This window comes from Agelaius phoeniceus, chromosome 3, assembly GCF_051311805.1.
Source record: "Agelaius phoeniceus isolate bAgePho1 chromosome 3, bAgePho1.hap1, whole genome shotgun sequence".
Lineage (NCBI taxonomy): Eukaryota > Metazoa > Chordata > Aves > Passeriformes > Icteridae > Agelaius > Agelaius phoeniceus.
This window is the reverse complement of record NC_135267.1, coordinates 65,882,266-65,897,945: the sequence shown is the minus strand read 5'-3', so window position 1 is coordinate 65,897,945 and position 15,680 is coordinate 65,882,266. Positions and strand designations below refer to the sequence as shown.

General features: G+C 37.4%; 1 protein-coding gene across 1 annotated transcript in view; it reads right to left on the bottom strand.

Moving 5' to 3' along the window:
• MAP3K5 (mitogen-activated protein kinase kinase kinase 5) overlaps positions 1–15,680 on the bottom strand; it is a 98,315-nt gene that overhangs the window by 16,092 nt on the left and 66,543 nt on the right. Inside the window, exons 13-21 of the mRNA XM_054629192.2 lie at positions 12,135–12,230; positions 10,625–10,706; positions 9,052–9,185; positions 5,038–5,165; positions 3,958–4,094; positions 3,239–3,344; positions 2,115–2,272; positions 1,459–1,636; positions 628–648 (exon numbers count right to left, since the gene is read on the bottom strand). Of these exons, the coding sequence (XP_054485167.2) occupies positions 628–648; positions 1,459–1,636; positions 2,115–2,272; positions 3,239–3,344; positions 3,958–4,094; positions 5,038–5,165; positions 9,052–9,185; positions 10,625–10,706; positions 12,135–12,230 (1,040 nt within the window). The remainder of the gene's footprint in view (positions 1–627; positions 649–1,458; positions 1,637–2,114; positions 2,273–3,238; positions 3,345–3,957; positions 4,095–5,037; positions 5,166–9,051; positions 9,186–10,624; positions 10,707–12,134; positions 12,231–15,680) is intronic.

The window sequence follows — 15,680 nt, the reverse complement described above, 5'->3', positions numbered from 1 at the left end:
AATTCATAACCATTGACTAATAATAATAAACATGCAGTGAAGTCATAACTTTTAGTTTTAAATCCAGAGCACACATTGCCACGGCAGGAAACTACTCATATCTATTTCACATACACACATTTCAAAATGTACTTTAATATCAATTCAGCATGAAGGTAACTATGTGTGTGTTCAGTTCTGCACTCTCTCAGTTAATTTCCTGAAAGAGAGGAGTATCCTGTATCCTGGTCTGACAAGGGGTCCCAAATGCATTCTGGTTTGTCATTTACAGAATTTAGTCTAATAAAAATCTATGCTATCATTCTCCATAGACCTTGGTTCTATAAAACAGTGGCTACTATAAAACAGCCATTGGTTTCCACCAAAAGTCCCCATAAATGACAGCACAGCCCTACAAGCCTGTATCACCCACCTGCCTGCACAATTAAGCCATAGTCTGGTAGGATTAAAAACAGTACTTCAGATATGCACGAGTTAGATGTTCCTAACAGAGAAGGGTCACTTATCTTCACAATTGTGACCACTTCTCTTTCCATCTTTTTAGTGTTGAGAAATTATACCAGGATAAGTGCTAACTACAGTATCTACACAGTTATGGTTTTGATGGAGAAGTAGGTTAAAACTCACCATTTTGGTTGGCTGAAAGGACTGTGTGAGAAAAGGAAAGAGAAAAAAGGAAGTTAAATATGCTGAAATTAACTGAGAAAAGTCTAAAGGGTAACTTCCCATTTTTATGGATTATCTCAATTCTCCTGGCTGCAGTCTCCAAAAGTGTAATCTATTGCAATTTAATTTTATTCTGAGGGGGTGGAAACCACAATAAAAGTAATCATCAACTATCATCTCTTTACCTGATATTTTTATTTCTTTAATATCATGCTAAAAATATACAGAAGGTATTTTCCCAAGTATGTATCTACACACAATAGAATATGTTATTACTGCTCTCAAAACTCCTTCGCTACTTTCCATAATTGAGAACACTACAGGAAATGAACACTTCCTGAAATGAAATTTCATGAAACAAAAATAATGCAGTGTATGCACATTTGCTATGGGACAAAGATTAATTCTGCTTATGTAGAAAACTCCACTGAGATTTAATAGCCTGTTCTAACCTTACACAAAATATACTCTATATAAATATACTTTCAATGAAAACATATGCAAATTTAAAAAGAGGGAAAAATGAAACAAAAATGCAACAACAATAAATGCTGCACAAAATCACAGACTTTTAAAAAATACTAGAAATATTTCTATAAATTGACTTCTGCGACAACATGGTAACAGAATTCTGATACAACAGCCTTTCAGCAGTAAGCGGCTAGTAGAGAAGGCCACAACTGAGCATTCACATGGGTGGGAGATCCACTGTGTTCACCTTAAAGACTAAATCGGCAGTTCCAGGAAACATGGGCAAGAGGAAACTTCCAGATTGAATTTAGCAATGCTTACCTGAGAGCTTTGAAGGAGACTTTCTTTTCTTGCTTGAAACCTTCAAGAATTCATCTATAAGTAGCTCATGAGCAAAAGCTCGTTTATCAGGATCTGGTTCAAAGCAACGCAATATGAAAGCCTTGGCTTCTGCAGACATGGATTCAGGAATTTCTGGGTGTATTTTAAACATCCCCACCTGAGACAAATAAAGGGAGAAACAATGGCCTGAACTGTTCTTCCCCCAAACGCTAAACAACACCAAAAAACTGTTTAGATAGTAGAAGTGGTATATCATTTTCAGGTTTTAATATTAACCTTATACAACTAGTTTATTAATTCAGAGAAAAAAAACCAAACTATTACAAACTGCATAAACAATTGCATTTAAAAATCCCCACAGCTGCAAGTAGAGGCTCTTCACAAAGCAGAGAACTGTTTCTTTTTCTCAGTTTGGTGCTTTTTCTTAACACCCAGGCTGCTGAATATCTGCTATCTTTCTACTAATCTATTCAAAAATACACAGTGCTCCCTCTCAGGTGAATCAGATTATTGTTCTTAAGAGAATCCAAGCACTTATTTTATCTCCCTTCCTTGCAACCTTTAATTCTCCAAAACAGTCATCAGATTTCCTATGTTTAGAAATATGACTCAGCTGTACAAAAAAGATATCTGACCTTAAACATGGCTGCTTGTGGTTCTCCCAGTTCATAAAATGGGGGTTTCCCTGTAGCCATCTCAATGATTGTGCATCCCAAAGACCAGATGTCTGCAGCCTTCCCATAGCCACGTGGCCCTTTGTCTATGATCTCTGGTGCCATATACTGGAGGGTACCTGTTTAAAACACACTCTTTTTTGTTTACTTAGGTGTAATAATGCTGCAAATAGATAGCTAAAAGACAAGAGGAACAAAATGACTGAGGAGTGAGCAATATGAGAAGAGTTAAAAAAATCTCCTTTTATTATTCAAAATTCAAAAATTTTCACATGCATTCTATATAAAACTCAAAATACTGCTCAAGATATTAAAGCATTTGGTATCATCTACTGATCTGGAAATCACTTTTCAATGTCAATGACAACTGCTAAATGTTTCAATGAGCTTTGGATCAAAGAGAGCTTTCTTTTTTTTTATATATATCTTAAGATTAAAATATGGGAAAGAACTCTGAATTGTACCCAGAGAGGAAAAGGAAGAGAAACCTGAGATCTTAACCTAAAAGAGTAGGTGAGATGAACATTTTCTTCTGAAGTAAGGGAATTAATGCGACACATCATCCTGCACTCTGTTCCTTTTTCAGAAGCAATGGAAGGGCAAAGGATGGAATTAAAGTAACAACAGCCACTTCTCATTTTACATAACTATTTAATGCAGTGTCACTGCATGATTTAACACCCAAATCAAATTATCAAGCAGAGGGAGGAGTAACTGAATGACAGGTTCTGCAGATATGCAATTCTGGCCATGAAGTCAGGATGTCCAAGCCAATCATGAAAGAAAAAGATCAGCAAGATGAAAAAGCTACATGCACAAAGGAGACAGACTCAAATAAAGCACAGGAGAGACACAGCTCTTCTGTTGTAGAGGACTTTGATGTCACAAGTGGAACATCCAAAACAGCACTCTCTTTGAACAGTGCATACAAGTACAGCGTGTAGCTTAAGATTATATCTCCAAAAGTTATTCTTCCAGTAACCTTTTATACTGATTTGAAGTCAATGAAAGTTCAGCATTTGTGGATTCTGACCCTACATACACAGTTCGAGTGAGGATAAGAAAAATCTCCTCTGGGAACATACCAGTGAAGGTTTCAGTACAAGGATTGATTCCTGCAAGTCTCTTTGAAGTTCCAAAGTCCGAAATCTTTAACACTCCACTGTATGTGTTGATAAGCACGTTATCACCCTGAGGAAAAGAACATGCAGAGCAATTATTATTCTCTGCAGACCCTTTATCTAAGACTTTTTGCATAACCTATTTCTACAACACACTCTTTACTAAGTAAGTGACTTCTTAAGAGAAAAGATGAAAGAGAAATCAATAGTGTTCCTGCCATATGCAATCCCATTAACAAAACCTTCATCTTAGAGTGAATTTCCTCTCTTACCAGAAGGAGTTCAAGTTAAAGAATACTAAAAGAGGGAAAATGGCTTTTTTTTAAAAAACAAGCCAAGCACTTTTTCATCTGCAATCTCCTTGGAAAAGAACTTGCTAATTATACCATCCACAATCTTCTTCACCTCAATCAGATTTTATGAAAGTTCAGTCATGTCTTTGAAACCAGAAAACAAAGTATCTACTTTGTCATATATTAGGTTGCTATATGAGAATTTTCCTAAAATAAAAAAAAACAAACATATTTTGTTGGTGCAAATTGAAATCAACAATGGTTCACCTATGTAACCCATGGCTGAGAATAGCAGAGAGCTTTCAGAAAAAAAGGTTTTAAATTACAGGATAAATAAATGGTTATGCAGCTACATAACACTGTCAGGCTTAATTCTCTGCAAATCCTTACCTTTATGTCTCGATGCACTATTTGATTATCGTGGAGGTATTTTAATCCTTCAAGAATCTGCTTGGTGTAAAAGCCAATTGTCTGCTCATTATTTTTTAATGGTCCCCATTTTGATCGTAGAAGAGCAGAAAGACTGCCTGTAATTTTGGAGAGCAAAAAGTGAGAATAAAAATCCAATTAAATTCTGCTTTCTCCCCCAAAGGAAAAAAAGTAACAAGAAGCATCAATCCCAATCCAAGTGTAGGCATCTTGTCTATAACCAAAGTCCTCTCCAGTCAAATGCTTTCTTGCATCACCACTGGCCTGTGCAATTAAAGAGAGAGTATCAGTATCCCCTGGGCAGTTTGCAAAAACTGAAGCCCATGGGAAGGACTTGCATTGGAGAAGATCATGGAGGACTGTCTCTCTTGGAAGGGACCCCATCCGTGCTGGAGCAGGGTAAGGAAATGAGGAGTCCTCCTCTTGAGGAGGAAGGAGTGACAATTTCCATGAACTGACCACTTTCCCCATCCCCCTGCACCACAGGTAGGAGAAGAGAAAATCCTAAGTGAATCTAAGTCCAGAAAGAAGGGAGGGGTAGCAGGAACGTGTTTCTAAGATTTGGCTGTATTTCTCATTACCCTACTCTGATTGGGTTGACAATGAATTAAATGAGTCTCCCCTAGTCAAGTCCATTTTGCCTGTGAGGGTAACTCATGAGTGATCTCTCCCTGCCCTTATCATGACCCATGAGCCTTGGGTTGCATTTTCTCTCCCCTATCCAGCTGAGGAGCAGAATGACAGAGTGGCTTTGGTGGGCACCTGGGATCCAGCCAAGGTCAGTCCATCACTGATTTGTAGGTAAATGGAGCTCAACTACTATAGCAATGATCTGAGATTTATTGGTAGCACACCATATCTAACTACTCAAGCAGTTTGAAGACACAGTTTTCCCAATTGATTTCAGAAAGAGACACTGTACAATATTACATCTGTATGAAATATGTCTCATGGCCCTATTATATGTTTTTATACTTTTAAAATGCTAAAAAAACCAAAAAAAACAATCAACCACCAAACCAGTCTTCTCCCAAAACTTACCACCTGGCACCTGTTCCATGAATATTTTGATGAAGCCATTCTCACTAAGAGAACCTAAATACTGGACAATGTTCTTATGTTTGAGATGCTTATGCAAAGCTATTTCTTCATGCAGAGGTTGGGAGTACCTGGAAAGCAAAGAAGCAGTTTATTCTTCACCTTGGTGAAAAAAGCCTTGAAACAGCTTACTTTGAAAATGAGTATTTGTTAAATGAATTTAACAACACTGTTTGTGACCAGCACATACTAAAATATTATGTGTTCATATGTAAATACAAATAACATATAAAAAAATATAATATTGTGTATTCATACATACAAAATGTTACAAACATACATAGAGTGAGGAAAAATAATTCTGAAAAATAAACTACACTCCACTCTAATTCCAAGAGAACAGTTGTGAAAGTGGTTGGATTCATATTGGTGCCAAAGTGAACTAGTAAACTATAAAGCCAGTGTATAAATAAAAACAGTTCAATAATGAAAATGAATCACCATTTAAATTTTATGTTAGAAGCCTTTGCTGAAGTCTAGATGGGGCATCAGAGTAAGAAAACAGAAATAATTAATCAAGATATATTTAAAACAACAGATCGAAACAACTTTACCAAATTCAATTTAGTCCAAGGTAAAGTACTTTTAAGAGATATGCTTTTCAACAGCCTTTTTGGCAAGAAAGTTTCTGGAGTCAGGATCTGTCTCCAGTGTTGAACACCACCAGAATTCAGCAGCTGACGTGCTGAGGTAATGTATTAGTTCCATCCTGAGACTCTTCCTAACTTAGGCCTGCCCTAATCCTTCCCTTGGAGGTGGGTCAGCTGCCAGATTTTGTGTATTTTCTGTGTATTTCTGGCAAAATGTAGACAATATGCTGACAGTCTGGTAGCTATCTTCTCTAAAGCACTAACATCTGTGGCAACACTTTCAGGGTAGCTGAAATAGATGAAGGACACTGACCTCCTTCTGTCAGTCCAAATGTGAAAAGTAGTTGCAGCATTTGCAATTGAGGTTGTTGTGGGAAAAGTACCTGTGACTTTCACTCCCTTTTATCACCTCTCCCTCAAAGAGCATCAAGCTACTAGTGGAGGTTGAACTCTTAATATGGTGTAGGGAAAAGAAAAAAAATGTGATCATCTGAAAATTCCACTGGAGAATAACTGTTGTAGAAAATAACTATTTGGTTAATGAAAAGTATGATTATGCAACTCTGAGTCCGTTTACTAAAAACTAATTTGAGTTTTGTCTTACCTCTCCACATGATTATAAATATTCTGACTACATTGTTAGTCATACAGAAATGCAAAATCAAAGATTGTATTCCTGAGTTCTGCTAATGAGATATTAATTCTGAGCAGCAGCAGAGAGACCATTATAATTCTTCCTCCTGCACTTTTAAACAGCACAGTTGAGACTTGAGCAACAAAATAATTTTTCAAATAAAGTAAAGCCATAAGAAAATTTTTCCCTAGGATGAAGCACTTTTTGTTTTAGAATTTAATCACTAGAAGACTTTAAATGGTATGAACAAAAATTCTTAATCATCATCATAGAATGGTTGGAGTTAGGGAGCGACTTTAAAGCTTCAACCCTCCTGACATGGGAAAGGATATCTCCCACTGGACCAAGTTGCTCAAGGCTTTATCCGAGCTGGCCTTGTCAGTCTCTCTTCCCTTACCTGCCACTGCTGTAACCCTGTCACAGAAGGCCACCAAATTTGTTAGGTGTGATTTGTCCTTAGTGTTGCCACGTTTGCTGTCACCAATCATCTCATTATTTTCCATGTGCCTTAACACAGTTTTAAAGAGCACCTATTCCATGATCAAAATCAGCAGAGAGGTGGAACCTTTATTAAGTTCCCTGGGTCTTCCTTATTCCCTTTTTAAAAACAGGGGGTTTATTTCCCTTTTCTGGTCCGTGGGAACCCATGGATGCAACTCTTCAGGCCCCATGGACATGTGCATGTTCAGGTTCCTCAGATGGCCTCAGACCTGATCTTCTACAGAGTGTGGTTTTTGATTCTCCCAATCCCTACCCTTGCTTCCTGTGGCTTGGGTGGTGTGGCTGGAGCAATTGTTGAAGACTCAGCCTTCTAATGTCCTGGATACCCAGGCCTCCTGTTTCTTCCTGGAGAAGGTCCACATGTTCCCTAGCCTTTCTTTATCACAATGTACTTACAGAAGGTTTTCATGATGTCCTTGACATCCCTGGCGAGATTTAATTCTGTTAGGTACTTTTGCTTTCCTAGCCTGATCCCTGGCTGCTCACACAATATCCAATTTCTCTGTATTCCTCCCAGGCTACGTGTCCTTGCTTCCACCCTTTGTAGGCTTCCTTTTTATGTCTGAGTTTTCCAGGAGATGCTTTTTCCTTCAAACAGCTGTCCTGGCTTTTTTTCCTAGTTTCCTCTTTGTTGGAATGGAGAATGCGTCTCTGTAGTCTAACATTTCCTGACAAGTATATTATTCAATAGCTTTTATTCAACATATAGCAAAATTGAAGACTCACTGTTTTTTGCATAGAAATATTTTAATTTCCAGCCCTGCCTGACTCAGAACTTATATATTTTTTACAAATTCAAAAGGTGGTAATTCTTACTTATAAAATAATACAAATTAACTTCAGAGATTGTTTTCTTTCTATAGACTTCTTTCAAGGTGTGAAAAGATCAGGTTACAACTAACCAGAAATGAATTAATAAGTTTTTCTTACTTTGCTATTAAAAGAATAATACTTGAAATTCTTTCTGGAAGCCTCTAAATATTTAGATGAAAGACTAACAGCTTCCTAACAATCTCTTTTTGTGGTACCCTTCTCACACTGAACCTGAAACCTTTTCTGTTAAAAATTCTTTTAAAATGTGTATTGGAGAAGAAAAATCTGGATTTTTTTTTCTTTGAAGTAGTTACTGCTGTATTCAGGGTATCTTTCTATTAATCACAGTTGTTAAAAGAAAATTTCTTCTAACATACACAAAACTTGCAACTATTTTGGGTCAACAGATTATTTTATGCAATAAGGCCATACTTTCTGGGAAATCATAACATATATTGAAGTTCAATTTGGAATAACAATATAGAGGATGGAAGGATTCCCCTCTCCATAATCTAAGTTCTAATACCTTTAAGAGATTATGAGAATGGAGAAATTATTAAACCACATATCCATTTGACCAGCCAATATATAAATGAGTTCCAAAAGATCAAGAAGGGCTAATTTTTAAACATCAAAGAAAAAATAAGTCAGAACAGAATAACGAAAAAGATAGACCCATGAAGAAGAAACTGAGCTAAGCTTGACAGTTTAATACAATCAGTTTCTCTTGGAAACTCTTTAGATTTCATATCACTTTTATCACAATATTTGTGGAAATCTGTGTATACAAAATAGCATAAGACTATGAAGACCGGTAGACTTCATATACACAAATACTAAGGACATGAAGTGGCTGGTCCTTACATGGAAAACTTAATACAGGAGAGAGGGTTACACATACAGAGACACTCAGCATTAAAAAAAAATTAACAAAGAGATTATTCCACATGATTTATTCTAATGTTGAGGCTTCAAAATATTTGGTGCCAAAACAAGAAAGAAAAATATCTTTATCAACAATTCAGGCCCGGAATTTTAAAGGACTGCACAAATAATGAATTTCAATAGGTCTTTTATGAGGACATGCCAGAGTATGTCTAGGTAGATAGGGCTCATGACCAGGTGTTTGAAGTAATATTCTGCACTTCAGTGGGTTTTTTTGTTTAGTTTTATTTTGTTTCAAAGAAAAAAACACTAGTACCAAACCCAGCAAACATCTAAATTCTCAATTGTGATCACAATCTACTCCACAACTTGGAAACATTTAATTACAAAGAAAGGGAACACTACTATATACTGCAGACAGGTAATTTATTGGCAGCTTTGTCAAAGAGGCACTCTGATCAGCAAATTGATTGAACACATTAATGATGACATCATGTAATGCCCAAAATTTGGAATTAGCCAGAGTTACTATACCTGCTGTCTCTCTCTGGGATTTCTTTAATTGCAATTCTGACTTGATTGCTCAGATCTCGTCCTGCATACACAATGCCGTACGTTCCTTTTCCCAGAATGACTCGCTCACCATTCTCATCATACTCATAATCATACTGCAGAGCAAACAACAACAACAACATGAAATGGAGCAGAAGGATAACACTTATTCCATCTAACCCTGTGATCATAACTAAGGTATCCAAGATGCCAGTAGCTTTCTGCAGAACACAGAGGATGAAGGAAAAATAACACTTTAAGATGACAACTGGGATGCTGTGCAGACACACCAATGTTTCCCCAGTGGCTTCTGAGGTAGCCTTTTCAGGGAAGAGCTGAGCTGGGCTGTACCCAGTCGGTGCAGTTCCAAATCGCGTCTCAGAGAGCAGCTCCCGCAGCTCTGCCAGCAGGAGCTCTACAAGCAGAGCCGACAACAGAGGGCACTCACTGTGCACCAGACGGAGAGCCCGGCTCCTGCTCGGGCACAGGGAGCAAGGCAGGACACACTTCACTCCTCCCAGGGGCTCTCCTGACCTCCCCACGGCTTCCAAAACCAGCACAGCCTCAATTCTGACACTGCCAGGTCTGCCAGCAGACTGTGCCAATGGAGGTTAGTCAGCACTGCAGCGCATTAAGCGTGGTTTCAGCTGAGTTGGAATTTCAAACAGCCTAAGGCCAGCCCCAAAACATTTGTTAGAGAGATTACCAATGGGTCCCCTTGTGTAACGCAGACACAGAATTTCACAAGCTCACTCCTGTGCTAAACCCAGTAGCTTAGGCCTAGTTAAAGTATTTTTTTTATTTTCTTCCATATAAAGACAGCAATCTTTTTAATAAAAGAAAGAATTCACTACTTCTTTTAGTAGTTTGTTTCAACAATGAATTATTCTCATGGTTGTCATGCCTCTTAATTCATTTTTTTTGTTTTCATTATTAAATTACATTTTTATTCAACAGAGTAAAGAGACCATTAGCACATTGCTATTTTTCCTGCAAAAATACTTACCACTGTAATGAAGTCACCCACTGCTTTTTTTTTTGCTAAAATAAACAAACAGGCACCCTAAGGTTCTCAACAGAGGCTCTTTTTCTCTGCCCCAAGTCACCCTAGTGGTTTCCCTGTGTTCAATCTCTGATTTCAGAGAGAGAATGTTATAAAATGTGTTATAAAATGCTAACATCAAAACGGGGACAGAGAGCTGTCTGTATTCATCACACAGCACTGACTCTCTCAGTTAGTTATGGATGTCTCTAGAGCTTCAAAACACCAGAATTTCATATGATAGGACAGGGGCTTAGGTATTCTATTCTGCTCCCTGCCACCTAAAAGAAGGCTTAAACACCTTAAGAACTGCAATTGCATCCAATAGTCTGGTACTCCCTCTCCAACTGTGTGTGTGTCCAGATAAAACTCCAGGTGAGAACACAGTGTAAACAGTAACTTCACTAATTAACTTCATTAATCCCTAGAAAAGGAATGAATAATTTACTTCAGTGAAGTACTAGACTAGAAGCCCATAATTTTGTATGTTGAGAGAAAAAAAAGTACAAATACCTCTAGAGAGTCTCCATCACATTCCCCTTCCTCTGTAGTCTTCCCCATTTCTTCAGTGATACTGTTCACCATGTCAAAAAATCTGTACCAAAAATAAAAAGGAGAGGAAAAAAGCAAACACACACTTGAGACAGTAACTTGAGACAGTAACTTGAGACAGTATAGGAACAAAGTAATGAAGGAATCAAGAGAGGAATTAAGTACAGTAATTATTATTTTATATGACTACATATTATGTAATAACAATGTATATATAATCTGAGAATCCATATAATTTATACAGCCAGTATAAATTCAGTATTCAAGTTTGCATTTCTTGCAGAAGAAAAATTTTGTTTACATGGTTATTTAGCCATCAAAATCTGAAGTTTTTCTACTCCTTTTGCATGTGCAAAAAAATCCATGATATCTGAAATTACTAGTGGAATTAGTATTTCAAAATCCACAGCTCAGTTGAAATGCTTATCCTACACCACATTTCTTTATGTCCATTGAAAGCACTGAAGCATCATGAGAAGTGCCAGGAAGTTTTGCTACATTTGGAAGAGATTTTGTAGTGTAGGAAGGCTAGCTTCAAGTTTTTCCTTGAATGGAAAGGATTTCATAAGCTTTCATTTAAAAAAATACTACTATAAATTCTACCCTTTTGAAAGAAGGCAAGTACAAAAACCATGTCATGCTAAGGTATTGCTTACTTATCTCTTCAGAAGAGCTCAGATGTGAAGTGGAATGAACAACATCAAGAACCTATATGAACTGGAATGGATGAAGGACAAGCTAGAGATTGGGCTTTGAGGTGGATCCAGTCATTAATAGAGAGCACTGCAGTGCTTTTAGGCAAATTTGCAGCCGTTTTAGCACAAAAAGATGTGAAATTTCCTTTGGGAATGCTTCCAGGATCAATTCAACACCACAGCCTCAAGCTTATGGAGCAGAAACACAGCTTAGAGAAATGAGACACCCCTAATCTTGTGCAACAAAGCTTTGCTAATTTTCCTGCAGAGACAGAAGTACAATCTTATTTATGTAAACATATGCTAATAGAAAGGAAATCAAGTGTGTTGGTTTTTAATTGTAAGTAAAGCTGTATTTACAGTTACAGAGAAATCTTGACCAGACTTTGTTGTTACTCCAATGTTCCCACTTCAATAAGTCCTTCTGAAATTTAGGATGCTTTGTTGAACTGGGGGCACACACTTTTAGTAAACCATAATATTGTAAGTATTACAATACAAATCCCAGAAAGGTGTGTGTAAAAAATAATTAGATTTATAATTGTATTTGCTTCTAATGTTTGCCTGAGCTTGTTCTTTGACCCTTCATACATCAGATCTCCAGTGTATTAAGGTACACAGGATGCTGTACATTAAGCTTCAACACAAAACACACTGATCACTGAGGACGCTCAGATCAACTTTCACCATAGTTCTGAAACAGTCAGTCCCTGTTGTGTGTGCAGGGATCTATCCCATCACAGGCCATGGCTTTTTTAAATAACACTGTGACCCACCTTCTACAATGAAGTTCTGTGCAGAAATAGATTTGAAAGTCATCCGAGTTGTGCAGCACATACAAGAAACAGCATCGTTCTTCAAACTTTGAAATGCTGAAAGAATGGCCAAGAAAGTTATTGAAAGATGCATTTAGACTTCTACCAGTTTTGTCAAACCATACAGATCAACCCGTTTAACATCAGATTAAATCTGAGAATACATAGCTTTTCCTTATTGTAAAATGACTCTTTTGTATCCTCCAAAGTTCACATTCTGATGTTTGCTATCATTCAGCTTGCCCTGCTAGTCTACACATTGCTCAACAAATAGTAGGAGCAAAGAAATTCAAAGGAAGATTTCCATTGACCTGTGACATTTTTGTCTTCAGTACATTTAGGTAAGGGCCTTAATTTTAACTCCTGCAACCAGAATGAAACATCCTTTAAGCATCATATTAGAAAGTTAGACTTTGAACTGAAATAAAGAGTTCTTTGTGCTTTAGACATCAGCCACAGCTCAGTTTTGGACACAAAATTTTCTACTCAGCTCCTTGTTAATTGGTACCTTGATAGTAAGGAGGAAAAGTGTTTTTAAATTAAGTCAGCATCTAAATATGAGGTGAATTACTTTATTACACTTGCCCGCTCACGTCTTCCTTCAAGTTTTGGTTTTATCTGCTATAACTGCAGAGCAAAGATAAAAGAGGAGGCATGTATGCCATTTTCTTATGGATGCATGAATGTCTCAGTGCAAAACCAGAAGAGGTGCAAACTCTTGTACAGTTGCCAGTTTTCCACCCCAAGTAGGCGGCAGTTCGTGCAAAGATATTCATTCACCAGAACTGTTTTATATGCATGTCATTACTCCGCTCCTTATAGAAAATATTAAATGTAATTTGAAATAGCTCTTTCTGTAACTTTGTTACATATTGAGTGCCAGCTGTCAAGCTGATGCAGTATAATTGATTCTCACTGTATTGGAAAAGGACGAAGGGAAATGGCTAGAAGTGTCACAAGGGAAAATAATGCAGTATTTGAGAAACCAAGACAAATTAAGTCTCCTTATTAAGCTTATTAATATACTGGAAAAAATCCATAGTCCTAGTGAAATCAATCTATTTTAGATGGATCAAGACAGCCATCATGTTACTACTTAATTTGTAGCACAATAAAGTAGAATTATGTATTATGTTCTGCCAAAGTATTGATGATTTGATTAATGTAGCAGGGTGAATTTTTTTAAGTATCAGGAAATACTTGGAATTTTGAGCCTTTAATAGGTGTTTAAGATTGTCTGATCCTTGCTCTCCTTCATGGCTGCTCTATTGTAAAACCCTCTAAGTTTTGATGAACAAATGACTCTTTAGACAAGCTGGGGTGTCTGCCCTTCATAAAGCTACTTATGAAAAGAGTGAGCTTCATTGTAAGAATATTTGTCTCTGGGTGTGGTGACTCATTTATTTTTACGTTAGGAAAATTCATAAATGCTAACTAGTGCACGCATTTAGGGAGACAGTCACCATCCTGAGCTTATAAACTAACTTTTAATTCAAGCTTTTCCAGCATATAAGTAAACTCTCTAGAATTGGAGTAACTGATATTAATAGAATTACTCATTCAATTTCCATGTGCATTGAAACATTTGACTGACTAAATTGTTAGCTGAAACCTGACATGCCCAGAAACCACTGACAAACACAGCAGTGAATAAAAGGGTAAAAATGTGGAGTGTACACATAGGCCAGGGAAATTCATAAATATTTAAGACCTTTAAGTGAGGGTTTACGTTGCTTATACGTTGCTTTCCTCCCTGGGGAAAAAAAAAAAAAGAGAAAAAAAAGCTAAACTAGAAAAAGGAAGACTAAAAATCACCTGAATTATAAAAAGACACAGGATAATTTGCTCAGGAAATGCCTCACTCTGACAGTGCCCAAGCAGATGTAGTACCCACTACATCTGTGACAGCAGAACTGGGGCTGAATTTGCTAAACTCCACAAACAAATAGGGAAGCAAGAGCAGCATGGCCTTGTGCCCAGCTCATGTGCATCCAGAACTCCCCTTAGTGGATAAGAAATACTGCAAATGCTGTAACTACTGATTACTAGTATTTTCAGAAGAAGCAGCAGATTCAACAGGTGAACACTGGCAGGAATCACAGAAAAGGAGCTGTGTGGAACTTCAGTGTGTTTTTGAGAAGTCTAGCAGTACAGGCGCCTCTTGTTGTAATTAAGTAGTCTGATGAGATTCAAAGCTCCAAGAACTTGGGATGGAAAACAAATATCCTTGTCTCAAGCTTGTCTAAGTTCTTGAGCTACAAAAGAAACAGGATGCAGACCTCTGAAGCACACTCCCACAGAAACAACATGAGTAGTGGTTATTTCATAATCCAGAACTTCTGAACAGTGAGTAAAAGCCAACTTGTAGTCTACCAAACTTCAGACAGCCACTTAATCTTCCATTGGAAAAATAAATTTCCTACCTTCTTGCTCATATGCTGCCAGCTCTGCAGAAGAGTAGGAACTTTGCTTGATAACTTAAAATGCAAAGTACCTTGAAGAAACAGCCATGTTCCAAAAGCTCTTATAAATCCTTTAAAGAATAACAGCAGTTTCTGGGCTGATTCAATAAGAAACACTTGTATTTAAGAGGTCAAGAGGGCATATGGCAGAATCAGAGGTATTTACATTGGCACACAAACCGCTAATCGATGAGTTTCTTACTCCAAAGCCAACTCCTATGACTTCCCACATACAGAGTGTGATTTAGCACTGTTCTGCTCAGGGAGTTCCACATACATTCCAAGTTGTTTTGCAGCTCTTGAGAGCTGAACCCTACTACTTGTGAAACAAAATGCTGATTATACTGGCTGTTACACGGCATGCAGAAGAAGTGACCCTCTGTCACTGCTCTGAAGTGTTTACCAAAAATGTGAGCCATTTCAAAGCCAGGTGTCTCTTCAGACCTGCTGTCTCCTTATGGAGTACCATAAATATTTATGGAGGTCTTTGTCATAAAAGCCTCCAAGATCATGTACAAAGACCTGCTTTGTACATTAAGGCTGCATTTCTAAAGCTGACTCTTACTAGTCTAGAAGGGCTGAGAATCTTTATAAAGCTGGGAACCTCCCCTTCCTAGACCGCTTTAAGTCTAGGAGCCTCAAAGTAGCCAAAAATAGTCTTGATACAAAAATAGATTAGAAGCAGGCCTAGTTCTGCAGACTCACCCACTCCAAACAATACTTGCCTTCATAAAACTAGGAAAAAAAACTCTGCAGAACACTGAAAAATTAAGTGATCAGAAACTTGCATATATTTAAAAGAAGAAGAAAAAACCTCATTCAGCTTCATGCTTGCATAAGATAAATACTTCCCCCTGCAGCTCCTCATGGAGGAAGCCAGAGAGTTCTCTAAGAATTCACAGTGACTCTTGGCTCATTATAAAGTCATCTGAGTTGTTTTGGACATCTGTTCAGATGAACAGATTGGAAAATCAATTGAAAAATTAAATTATAATTCACAGTTTAAATAACCAAAGCAGGAGGTTGCACTAGAAACTGTACTGAC